Here is a 12,434-nt window from a genome sequence, read left to right on the forward strand (position 1 = left end):
ATTTATAACGTACATTGAAAAGCCAAAAAATATTTTCATTATCCCTTTTTAATACGAGTATTTGAAATTCCAAAATCATTGCAAGTTCTCTATTTTTTTTTTTTTTTTTTATTGAATTTTCACATATTCACATACCATAGCATAAACATTGATATAAATATATGTTGCAATGTATACATATACATTAAATTTATAGTATTTGTTTGATAGATATAATCAATATTTTGATATAAAGTATATATGTACATATATGTATTACTTCTCAGAATAGTAACGATATAATTTAAACAAGTTGTGGTATAAATATATATGTGAAAAAAAGTTCTCTATTTTTTAATATATACATGTGATAAATATTATTGATATGGATTAATCGTTAAATACTCCACACGTGAAAAACTAAAGAAGTTTGAATTAAGATATCACGCGATTCTGTACACAATATTTTGAACAGGTATTTTAATGAACAATTACCAAAGAAATATTTATTGGACCATTGGAAAATGAGCACAACAAAACATTAATAGTTGCGCAATAATATAAAAACACTGAATAAAAATACACATAGCATGTTATTATCAGAATTTGTTTAACAATATCATTTCTATTTAGGGTAACTAACCAACATTTGAATTTCTATTCTGCGTGTTACTTCTACATACTAGACTTGCAAACTTACTACGTAAAGTTTCAAGTGAAATTCCACGCATCCACATGTCATAATAAGTCTCCTTTTCACTAAGCGGCATCAAAACTTGTGTGGATAAAACCTCGACTAGGATTCCGTATCGTAAAGGTGCTCACAAGATAGCGATGATCGCGAACAACAGTCAAATATATAAGAAAGTTTATGTAATATAAAGTATTTATCTCATGCTTGTCTCAATATGCGGTAATTTAATGTACATTGTATACATCTCATGCTTGTCTCGATATGCGATGTTATATAAATAGTGTCTGTTTGGGAGGGTAACTGTTGAAATTGACACCCTGAGGAAACCATTGTCAACAACAATGGTTTTCGAGGGGTGTCAATTTCAACAGTTTCCCTCCCAAACAGGCACTATTTATTTTATTACACTGAATGTCTTATTTTTAAAGAAAATTTTACTGTTTTTTTTAATAGAAATGAACTGAATTCTACGGTGAACCGTACTCGCATATTTACGCGCATGTAACAATTCATTGTCTTTCCCGTTGCCAAGTGTGTTGCTAACGCTGAGGGTAATAGAACGGACTACCAACTGCGTCTAAACCAATCAGATTTCAGTATTTAACATGAAAGTATAATAATATAATGTGTTTATCTCATGCTAGTCTCCAATACAATCGTCATACATTTCAAGCATTCCTATTGAATGACAGAAGGGTCCTTCATACTGAAAAAACATTATACATGTATTGATATAATTTGCCGACGATTAAGTAGGTAGATAGTTAAAAAAAAGTAGTTGAAACAATTGATATTCCGTCATATTTCACCAAACTATGTCATTTTGTCCAGCAAAAGAGCAGTACCGCAAGTTACCGTGAAAGGGCCAACAACATGGGAATTTAACAAGTGATAAAAATAACCTTCCATCATTTGTTTTGGTATATGTAATTCAAATTCCAACCAATTCGTGTGCTTCATAATATTCATGTGAATGTTCAAGGCTCATGGATACAAAAAATACATGTAAAACAAAAAAACAACAACGCAAAACTCGTTTAATAAAAAATAATTAACAAATTAATGCGTCATGAAAAATTCTGTACATTTACCAGTCGATATTGATAAGATTTGAAGCTGACAGAAGGAACTGCAAACCTTAAACAGAGTAAGCCATTTTTAATTTTTTACAAAAAGAGTATTTTTATTTTCAAATGAAAAACCTAAATTGTGTTTTGGTAGAGAAAAAAACTAATTATGTATTAGCAGATCTTGGTTATTTTTTTTTTAAATAACTTAGTTACTGTAAGTAAAGAATAAACATATTTTGTCATAAAAGTGAAATATGATTGACTAAATGACAATCTGAAGCTTTTGAAATTTTATTGTTTTTCGTTTAAAATAACAAGTTCATGTTCTGCCTGGATATTAAGTTGTCGTGACGAAATAATTCGTGATATACATACACCCGTAAAATTTAAAAACATCATCAGAACTGTTTCTCCAAAGAGAATATAGCAAAACCACATAGGACTGAAGGTGTCCATTAGGAAACCAAGAAATATTGGGTTAACCATGAAACCTACAGCCGCTGCCATCACAAATATGGACGCTATTTTCCCCGTGACCCTGATGAACCTAAGCTCTGTCCACATAATAACAGCTGGGAAAATCACGGACACTGCTATTCCCAGAAATATTGAAAATATCCAAACACCAATCATGACGTCATACATTGACGTCATCATGAAACCAAGCATAGAGAGAAGCACTGTCAGACTCGAGGCAAAAATCAGATTTGCTGGTTTGACACATCGCACTAGAAATATTCCGAAAAATCTTCCCGTAGCAAATGCTGCCCAGTGACCGGAAGTGATGTAGCTACCTTGATAACTACTCCAGTTTAGCTCCTTCACCAGGAACGTTGTGAGGAATCCAGCAAAGGTGTTTTCTACCGCTACATACATGGCTATATAGAAAACCATGTTTATGAATCCGAAAAGTCTGAGACGTGTCTTTGATTGTCTTTCTATTTTTATCTCAGAATTTGTTATTTTACTATCCAGTGTCTTTTGAAAAGAAATGCAACTAAAGACAAGGAACGGAAGTGACGTAAGAATACAAAGGCACGTGGTGATGGTGTAAGGAATATAAATTTGGGATTTCTGTTCGATTTGTGAACCATTGGTTAGATTTGTCATATTAACACTGACTTCGTTCGTAATGTTAGTGAAAGTCACATTGCTGTTTTTACTGATGAAAGTGTTGCTTTCGTCATTGTCAGATGACATCACAAACGGTGCGGCCACCAAAGGAGAGAGAATTCCACCAAAAGAGTATAAAAAGTGCAGAGTGCTAAATAACCCAGGGCCCTCTGATCCCCAGATGACAACAAGACCAGCATTTCCACCTGTTGATAAATCAATTAGTAGTAAGATATTTGCAGGAAGTAATAAATGTTGTTTCGAAAACTGTCAAGATAAAGTACTCTAGACTGACCATGAAAAATTGAATCGAGAATAAAAAAAAATGTAAGCTTTTTTGTAAAAGTTTCCAAATTAAGGAATTATACTCTAATGAGCATCTCTTATACACCATTGGATTAAATTACAGTTATGAGCAAAACAATACATGCTAGATTCATTTCTACTTTTATTGACCTTGGCTGTTGACGTGTTACACACGTGTCTGATTACTTACACGTGTCCAGTCCACCGCTAAAGACCCCCTTCATCACGTGTATAAAAATCATGGCCTCAAACAAACTACACCACGGTACGACCGCGGCGGACACGCCCAGACCAGCCAGGAGCAAAAACATGAGTAAATTCCGACCCAAGATCCGTTTATCCAAGACCACGCCCATAATGAGCGATCCGATCAGATAGCCGAGTGTTCCCATGGTGAAGAACAGAGAGCCTTTCTCTAGAGAAGTGTGGGAAACGAGTAAGATGTCTGGAAATGTGGGACCAATTATTCCATTTGCCCATCCCTGCAATAGAATGTATGATGAATGGAACGGGTATTTATAAGTACTAGTATCTTTAAGGTATCCGATCCATATCAATACTTAATTTTCTAACCTTGAATATCCATCATGTATTACAGGGACTTGGACACGATTTGAGCTCAAATTTTTCAAATTTTATTTTTCCATTTTTAATGTCCAGAATGGCCAGTATAAATGTGTCAATGCTTTCTCAATTTTTTTTAGAATTGATTTTTATAAATTTAAAGCAATGGGACAGCAATTCAAAAACAGGAAAATGTCATATTTTAGGACACATTCCGCTCTTACATACTGTTACTTACACATGAAAAAAATCTAAGTTTACTGATTATTAAGCCCATATATATTTGTAATGCATTTTAGATCGGATATCTCAAGGAAACGTTTACAAAGGGTCTCAAAAGAATGAATGTTGACTATGATATTAAATCAAAGTCATTACGTCATCTAGATCTTTATAGAAGACTTGTTGAAATTTTTATATATCTGTAAGATAAAACAATCAAAAGTATTTCATGTACAAAATGTCACAATTTCAACATACATATTATATGAAATCCACCTTATCTTTGTTTTGTTTTGTTTTGTTTAATTGTTTGTTTTGTTTGTTTGTTTGCAGGTCAAAAACCATTTAAGTTTACAAACAATGTTTGTTAAAACATACCAGCATGAGGAAGGACAAAAAGTACGCCATTGTCAAAATGTATTTCTCTCTGTATAGCTTATCTCGCTTCAGTCGCAGCCATATACTCCCGTCATTTTCCGTCTGTCTCAAGCCTTTAGATTTCTCTACTTCAGGGTCATCTTCTTCCGAGATATCTTTACTTGAACCCTTGTTTTTATCTCGCTTGTTCTCAGATGCACCATTTTCCGTTTCTTTGTCCAACCCTGTTCCGTCCATTTCTGAAGCCCGGCCTGATCTCGCGTATTCTCACATAACCTGTTTTCTTGGTAGTTTCCTAAATTTCGAGAAAAAAAATAACCCACCAGCAGTGCTTGTATTTATGCAAATGAATGTGTATATGTGCACACCATTAAATTGTTTTTCTTAATCGTTTTTATCAGCCCAACTTTGGAAAGTGTAAAACGAATCTACGATCGAGAGGTGCTTGTGATAATTTTGGGTCACATTTTAACCTGTTTTACATCCAATCTGTGAGACCCAACGAGGAGAAAGGGTATAATAAATATTGCAGAAGTTTACATGTTGTTTTGTTATATATTATGTAAAATTTACACAATTAAGAAGGGGGCTAAGAACATAACCCACTTCTTCAATCAACAGTTCTGCGCCAATCAGATAGTACTTATTCATTAATATTCAAGGATATCAATTTTCGTGAATAAAGTGAAAATCAGTTTGAAGGATACGTATATAATTATTCGTGGCCAATGACCATATTAATACAAATTGTTAATAGAAATTGCACTTCAATGAAAAGTTATTTTGGTGGATCAACTTAACAACGAAATCCACGAAAATTGGTATTCAACGAATATTGATGAAACCACAGTATGTCTCTTTTGTTTACTGTTCTCTTAGCTGTCAATCAAAATGTGACGTCACTGTGAACTTACAGAAATATTCGTAACGATTTTAAAAAACATCACTTAATATAATATTTAGCGACTGCTTATTGGACGAAACAGTGGGTAATGTTCTAATAAATGCATAAAGACAATTCGTCAATAAAGGTATAAATCTTGATATGAATTTGGGGAAAAACTGATAAAGTAAAACGGTTTTATACATACATGCGTGATTCAGCGAATCTGTGTTCCTTCAGTCGTGCATGTAGGAGAGGACAATGTATTTGCATTCACTGATAGCCTCTCTGTTGAGATAAAATGTACTGAGGCCTTTTCAGGTATATAGATATTAGGACCAACGTTTGGACTCGAGACGGACAAAAATGAAATACACTCTGATAAGGGGAACAATAAAGGGCTAGAAATTCATGAATTCTGTTGAAATGTTTTCTTTTTACGTAATCTTAAAGTTATCCTGAATGGATTACAACATAAAAAGTTAGAAGTAACGATTAATAAACGACTCGCCATTAAAATGCAGGCTTGTCTTAAACTTCCCAGATCGTTTAAAGCCTTTCTTTATTTTTGGCTAATAATTTTACCTTTTACATTCCTGATTTTGTCAACGATTGTATTTTATATTACTTATTAATACTGATTTATTTGTTAGAAAAAAACTTATTATGCAATTTAGGAAAAAGTTCAAAAAATGTATCAAGGTCAGGCGTAAGAACTTAAGTAATCCAAGAAAATATTCCCCCCCCCCCCACGAATTTTAATGATTCCACAGTATTGGTAAAGCTGCTATGGATTTGATTGGGCAAGGTCATATCTGACCTCAACCGTATCTGTATTACACGAATCGAACCGCCGCCAATGAATAATGCAATCGCAGCCAATCTACGCTCCATGTATGAGAATAATTGGGTTAAAAGAATAACAAGAAAGCACATAATAGTGTAATTTTTCTTTAGTTTTGTATGAATCAATCATAACACAGGATAAACAAGGTAAGAAGATACAACCAGCATATCTTTCTAAATTCGTGCAAAGAATATTATTTCCAATGTTTTATGTATACAATCCTTGAATTACCTAATGCTTGTCTGTAATAATTCGTAATGTTATACGTAATGTATATATGCATTACGTTCCGGTAAAATGTTATGCATCTCTCTCTCTCTCTCTCTCTCTCTCTCTCTCTCTCTCTCTCTCTCTCTCTCTCTCTCTCTCTCTCCACAGACTCATTATCAATTTCCTGTTTTGAATACCCCTCTCAATGCTTTCGACAACATTTTTAACTAGCATACTCTCTCTCTCTCTCTCTCTCTCTCTCTCTCTTTCTCTCTCTCTCTCTCTCTCTCTCTCTCTCTCTCTCTCTCTCTCTCTCTCTCTCTCCAAGTTACTCTATTCTACTCTACATCACATTCGTCTTCCTTGTTTTTCCTCGCTGCATTATATATAATTGTCTCGGTGTCACATATACCGATCTCACTGTCCTGTGAGAAGGGCTCCAGACGGCTACGTCTCTTTGGAAGTTCGTACTCCAATCTCTCCCAGGCGCACCGGGAACGCGCAGTGATGTAATTTCCGCTTACCAACATCTTTTTTAACCCAGGCTCCAAACTGGTAAAATCTATATCCCCTACAACCACGACTATCACTTTAAATTGGCTATGCTCACGCGCATGCTTGGCCGCCACCCGGAAACAGTTCATGTAGTACTGGTTGTTGCCTACATATTTAGTCACAACAAACAGCGCACATTTGCTTTCCTTGATCTTGGAATTTTCAGTTTCAAGCAGACTGTTGGCAAGGTCGGTAGAGTCAGAAGTCGTTAGTTTGTGGCCAAATTGATTAAGCCTTGGAATCAGTTCTTTATTCGCCCAGTCGGACCCCTTGACGTCATTGAAATCGTACATAAGAAAAACGTCATAAACGCTGTGTGCTTCGTACTGATGACGAAAGCATTTTATGTTGAGTTTCGTTCCAAAGACAGCTATGATGTCACGCCGGAAGTATATACAGGATGCGAACACCAGCAAGGCTGCACACAACAAGATAACTGCAGCCACAATGACGCCCTTATGATCGGAGGATCTAGCAACAGTTTTTCCTAGACAGTTGAAATATCTCGGTGCAACACGAATCATTTCCTTTCCATTATTTTCACAAAGAATGGATTCGCGGTCGAAAATCCTGCTCCTGTGTTCGTCGATCCAATTTCGCAGTGCCTTGTTTTTGCATTTACAGACGAAGGCATTGTTTCCGATGAAGATTCTTCGGAGATGCGGTTTATCAACAATCAATTCGAGGACCTCGGCATCGAGATATTTAATGTTATTATGACTAATGTCTAACAACATCAAGCTTTTAGAGTTTGGCAAAGAATGTGAGTCAAATGCAACTATAGAATTGTTTCTGAGATACAGTTCCTCGAGATAAGTCAAGTTGGCGAAAACGTCACTTGGTAAATCTTCTATTCTATTTTCTGCTAAATCCAACTTTTTCAAACTTTGGAACGGTCGGAAAAAGTCTTGTGTCAAAAAGCTAACATTACTGCCGTTGATGTACAGTTCTTGAGTTTGGAAACTTCCGGTATTAACTTCCTTCGAGAATGTTAAATTTCTTAAGGCGTTGCCGTCAAGGTATATCCGTAAGGCTGAGTGGGGAATCCCTTCCGGTACCTGCGTGACGTCAGAGCACCTAACCACGGTCGTGTGACTGGCCTCAGAATTTCCAAGACATTGACAATTTTCGGGACAGGAATCTTGCGTTTTACACAAAAAGTCGCCGATCGGAACGTCTCTGATTTTCATTTTGTAGTGTTTGGGAAGTACAACACAATCGTCCATTTTGTAATGGTTCGTCGGAAAATATTGGTCTCCCATTTCAATTTCCGGTTCCTTTATCCAACGCATTCCACAGGAACATTCAAAAACGTTGCTTGTGAGATTGAAAACTGGTTTGGAATTGAATAATTTAAATGGTTTGATCTCTTTTAATCTGTTATGAGAAAGGTCTACTAGACTTAGATTCGGAAAACCCTCGAATGCCTCGACGGAAACATACGAAATGTTACAAAAAGAAAGGAATATGTTCTGCAAGTTGGGTTCTCTGAATGCGCTCATATCGAGCAGTTCGGGAATCAAATTGTGAATGCGTGTGATAGGATTGTGAGACAAAATTAAATTCTGGAGATGGTCAAGGGATTGAAAAGTGGCAAACATCCCGTTAATCTCTTCAATGTTGTTGTGTGATAAGTCAAGTGTAACCAACGAATCGGCACCGCCGAAATAACCACGTGATAAATTCAATGAAAGTTGATTGGTTGAAAGGTTCAAATGCTTCAAGTTGGTAAATGTTTGAAAGGCTCTCTCGTTAAATGTCTGAATTCTATTAATTGACAAAGAAACGAAGGTGAGTTGTGAGAAATTCCCCGAGTCTGAAATGGATAACGTAGTGATATCGTTAGAATCAAGAATTACTTTGTTTACGTATGAATTTGAAAGAGAGGCTGGGAAATGTTCCATTCGGTTTTCTTCAGCGTCTAACAGGATCAATGAGTTCGGAAATTTTACATTATCAAGAGACAAGATTTTGTTCTGAGACAGTAATAAAGACTTGAGATTCGACATGGTTGAAAACACATTATCTTGGAAAGTTGCCAAAAGGTTGTGTCTTAAGTCTAGCACGGTCAGTTTCCCGAGCCCTTCAAATGCACGATCTTCCAGAAGCTCAAAGTCATTTCGTGAGAGATTCAAAACCTTTAGACTTTCTAATCCTCTAAAGAATCCCGATCGTATTTTGATAAAGTTGTTTACACTCAGGTCTAGCTCCTCTAGTGATCGGAGCTGGGAGAACAGTGCTATGGATGAGTTCTTCAGCATGTTGTCAGAGATGTCTAGCTTTTTGAGAGAAGACAGTCCGTCGAAAGCTGTGGGGCCAATCTCGTGAATAACGTTCATGGAGAAATCTAGTGTTGTCAAATTCTGCGCTCCTCTTAGGAAACCTGGTGTTTGCAGTTCCTTTATTAAGTTTTGGGATACTTTCAGAGTCTGTAAAGGAGACGGTTGATCAATGTCGCCAACCAAACTCTTGATGTCATTATGGGACAGATCCAACAGCAAGAGATGGGCGCAAACCTCTACTGCTTGGAATTCAAACGATTTAAGCCTGTTCTCGCCCATGTGTAAATATTGGACGTCCGGTGCATGCTCACAGAGCGTATCCGGTATAGAAGTAAGGTCGTTTTCTGTGAAATCGATGGTGAGTAGTTTTTGCAGGCCGACAAACGCGTCACGTTGAATCAAAGTGTTATTGATATTGTTTGATGTCAGGTTTAATGTAACAACGTTAGGTATGCTTCTGAAAGCATTGTGAGGAATAGAGTCAATGAGATTATCACTAAAATCAATGTAAGTCAGGTTCTCCAGTTTCTTTCCACAGTCAAACATGTGGACCGGGAAATTGTGAAAGTTGGTTCCTTGCATTAACAAGACCTCAAGTCCGTTCACGTCACAAAGAAACCCCGCATCCAACGTCTTCAAGGGGTTACTACTCAGATCCAGATACTTCAGTGACGTCAGGGATCTGAGGGCTTCCCCTTCGATGATGGCGATGAGATTGTCCGAGAGGTCCAAGACTTCCAAGTTCCGGAGTGAAGAGAACATCTTGTTCGGGAGTTTCCGGAGCTGGCAGTAGAAATGGTCGTCAAACTGCCGGAAATGTTGAGGGCTGGCGGCGTTGCTTCCTTTTTTACACATGCAAACGTGTTTTGGAGATGCATAGTATTCCTGTAAAAAAAAAGAAAGAAATAAAATCCATCAATGCTGTTTGTTTGTTCAATTTTTGTGTTCCATACTTTTTAAAAACAATATGCATCGAACTGAATGCAACCCTATTTTAAATACAAAATGAATTTGAATACATTTCAGGTCATTTCATACAGTTACTGAAAGCAAGATGGGCATTGGCAATGTGAAGTTTGACAAAATCATTTGATTAAATGTATAGAGATTGATGTATTAGCACTGGTAGAGTTCAGACAATATTATTTACTCTTATTAAAAGAAATAAAAACTATCAATTGCAAGATCGTTACTGACCCTCACCCCTTACTGCCATCATTTAGCTGTTTAAAAATACGCGACATTCAATATGAAAATTTTCCTACAAGTAATTCACACTTTCCAATGTCTTTCTCTGTCGAAATGGAATTTAATAATAATTTGATTATAATATCATTGCGCATGCACGTTAAATTTTCAGTTGTATTATGTTCATATTTGATATTTTAAACAATATACAAATACAAATGTACAGTGTACATGTATTAATTATTTGAAATTGATCAAAAAGGATGAAAGCGTAACTTATTTTCTTATAAACCAAGTTTTAAAAAAAAAATTGTTTAGGAAACAAGAAATTAAAAATATTAGAACCATTTTAACAAGGCCTTGGACTTTCAGTAGTACGTTACTATCAATTTCTTGTGTCAAAACAAGTTAAAAATGACGCTGGTTTCAAGCGTAATATACACCGATTGCGTAGTCTTAGCTCAAACGCCAGACAAATCTTGTTGATTTCAAAGAGCAATGACTAAGTGGCCTACAGTGAAATAGATAGGCCTACGTCATATTGCTGTTTGACACCAACTACCCAACGTCCAAGCTCTTGTAAAAATGGTTCTATGATTCTGACCTGTTTTAAACAGTTGACGGCCAGATATGTAACATTTTCTGGATTATACCGCCATTGATCTTCGATTTCCTGGAAACGGTGATTGCGCATGCACCGGACCATATCCTCTTGCAGAGAAAGGATGCACTCTCCAAAGATGTTCCGATTGAAGCTGTACGTTCGAAACTTCTCTGGATACCACTCCACCGATACCGTAAAGTTCCCAGCAAATATGGCGAGGAATTTCCAGAGAAAGACCAGTAGAAATAATTGTCGAACTCCAAACATAATTGTAGCTGCTGAATATGTTCCTCTCAAAAACCGAAGCTAGCTGTTAATAAAAAAAAACAACGAAAAATTGTGAAGAATTGGTCGCTACACGACAATTTTATAATAATCGTTTGAAAAAAAACAGATAATTTGACACTGGGGTAATATGAAAATCATTGATGCATGAAGGACTCCTGATTGTTTGCGGTCATAAGGTCATTTAAGGGCATAGTTTCAAGGACGTATTTAAAAGACTATTATAAAGCTAAATCAAGCTCCCAGGTTATGAAACATGATGCGTTTTATTAGGTCAAGAAAGAAATACGAATTTTGCTGACGATAGATTAAAGTGTATTAATGTAGAGAATAATATCCATTGTCAAAGCTGTATTTATAGATGAATATTGTATTTCTGGAATTTATGTGCACGTTTTGTAAAAACAAGCCCCTCACCCCCCCCCCCCCCCTCCCCCCCCAAACACACACACCACATTTTTTAAATATTTTTGTTTCCAGACAATGAACCTTTCAATTGTTATCGGGGGTCAACTGAGAGAGAGAGAGAGAGAGAGAGAGAGAGAGAGAGAGAGAGAGAGAGAGAGAGAGATTTTGTGTCACCCAGTTTAACGTTTTCTAGGTTAACCGAAGCAACATAATCCACCTTTAGGACAACTTACACAAGTTCTTTTTGTTGTTAAACCCTAGCTGTTTTCATTACAAAATAACGAAGACAAATCTGTATGTGTGTTTTATCTTCCTTGTAAGAAACGATTTTATAAATAATTACTTGCACATGTATATGTATAAACAGGAGTGCAGACCACGATAATTCTTACAGTTAAAACAATGGAGAGACCTTGATGAACGAGACATCAAAATAGCGACAATGAATAAAATTACAGAGGGGAGAGAAAAGCAAAATAATTTTTTAAATAATGAAAGTATACAGGATATACAAAATATTCACCCTACCTTCCATATGTTCGAACATCTACCTCTAAAGTAACATACCTGGGTAACGAACACATCACTCTACCTGCATAACATATACCTGGCAGGCCCGATTTCCCTTATGTCAACTTACAAGACGGAAGACATTACCCCCCGGGGGTCCCGGGCACGCGCCGTCATAGGTGTATATTTATAGCCTGGCTTCGTTAGTACTTGCTTCCTTACACCTGGTTGACCGCGCACGCAGATCAGTTTTGTACTGTTGTGTAGTTGAAGTATTGTCTAGTAGAAGTATGGGCAACAAGAGTACTGAAGTCTTTTATTTAGAATTTCTTATTT

At 36.3% G+C, this 12,434-nt stretch overlaps 2 protein-coding genes across 5 annotated transcripts; both read right to left on the reverse strand.

Moving 5' to 3' along the window:
• Positions 1-1,742: 1,742 nt before the first annotated feature.
• Positions 1,743-4,606, reverse strand: LOC105334689 (sodium-dependent glucose transporter 1A). The gene is made up of 3 exons (XM_066070443.1): positions 4,327-4,606; positions 3,353-3,644; positions 1,743-3,062 (listed from the first exon to the last, which is right to left on the reverse strand). Exons 1-3 carry the CDS (start codon positions 4,561-4,563, stop codon positions 2,035-2,037), a joined length of 1,557 nt encoding a protein of 518 aa, XP_065926515.1. The 5' UTR covers positions 4,564-4,606; the 3' UTR covers positions 1,743-2,034.
• A 1,750-nt stretch (positions 4,607-6,356) lies between these two features.
• LOC105334681 (toll-like receptor 7) lies at positions 6,357-12,347 on the reverse strand. Of its 4 annotated transcripts, none has more exons than XM_066070444.1 (3): positions 12,181-12,347; positions 10,896-11,205; positions 6,357-9,988 (listed from the first exon to the last, which is right to left on the reverse strand). In XM_066070444.1, the coding sequence occupies exons 2-3, from the start codon at positions 11,160-11,162 to the stop codon at positions 6,605-6,607; spliced, it is 3,651 nt and encodes a 1,216-aa protein (XP_065926516.1). In that variant the 5' UTR covers positions 11,163-11,205; positions 12,181-12,347; the 3' UTR covers positions 6,357-6,604. The 4 variants fall into 4 exon arrangements, with proteins under 4 accessions (XP_065926516.1, XP_011436527.3, XP_011436528.3 ...); XM_011438225.4 differs by having other exon boundaries at positions 12,156-12,347; XM_011438226.4 differs by having other exon boundaries at positions 12,117-12,347.
• Between the last annotated feature and the right edge of the window lie 87 nt (positions 12,348-12,434).

The sequence above is a fragment of the Magallana gigas genome, chromosome 1 (assembly GCF_963853765.1).
Source record: "Magallana gigas chromosome 1, xbMagGiga1.1, whole genome shotgun sequence".
NCBI lineage: Eukaryota > Metazoa > Mollusca > Bivalvia > Ostreida > Ostreidae > Magallana > Magallana gigas.

Coding starts and splice junctions, on each gene's coding strand:
- LOC105334689 (XM_066070443.1), bottom strand. CDS start 4,563: ATGGACGGAACAGGGTTGGACAAAGAAACGGAAAATGGTGCATCTGAG. Junction 3,645..4,326: donor TTTTGTCCTTCCTCATGCTG/GTATGTTTTAAC, acceptor ATTCTATTGCAG/GGATGGGCAAATGGAATAAT. Junction 3,063..3,352: donor TAGCGGTGGACTGGACACGT/GTAAGTAATCAG, acceptor ATTTATCAACAG/GTGGAAATGCTGGTCTTGTT.
- LOC105334681 (XM_066070444.1), bottom strand. CDS start 11,162: ATGTTTGGAGTTCGACAATTATTTCTACTGGTCTTTCTCTGGAAATTC. Junction 9,989..10,895: donor CCGTCAACTGTTTAAAACAG/GTCAGAATCATA, acceptor TTTTTTTTACAG/GAATACTATGCATCTCCAAA.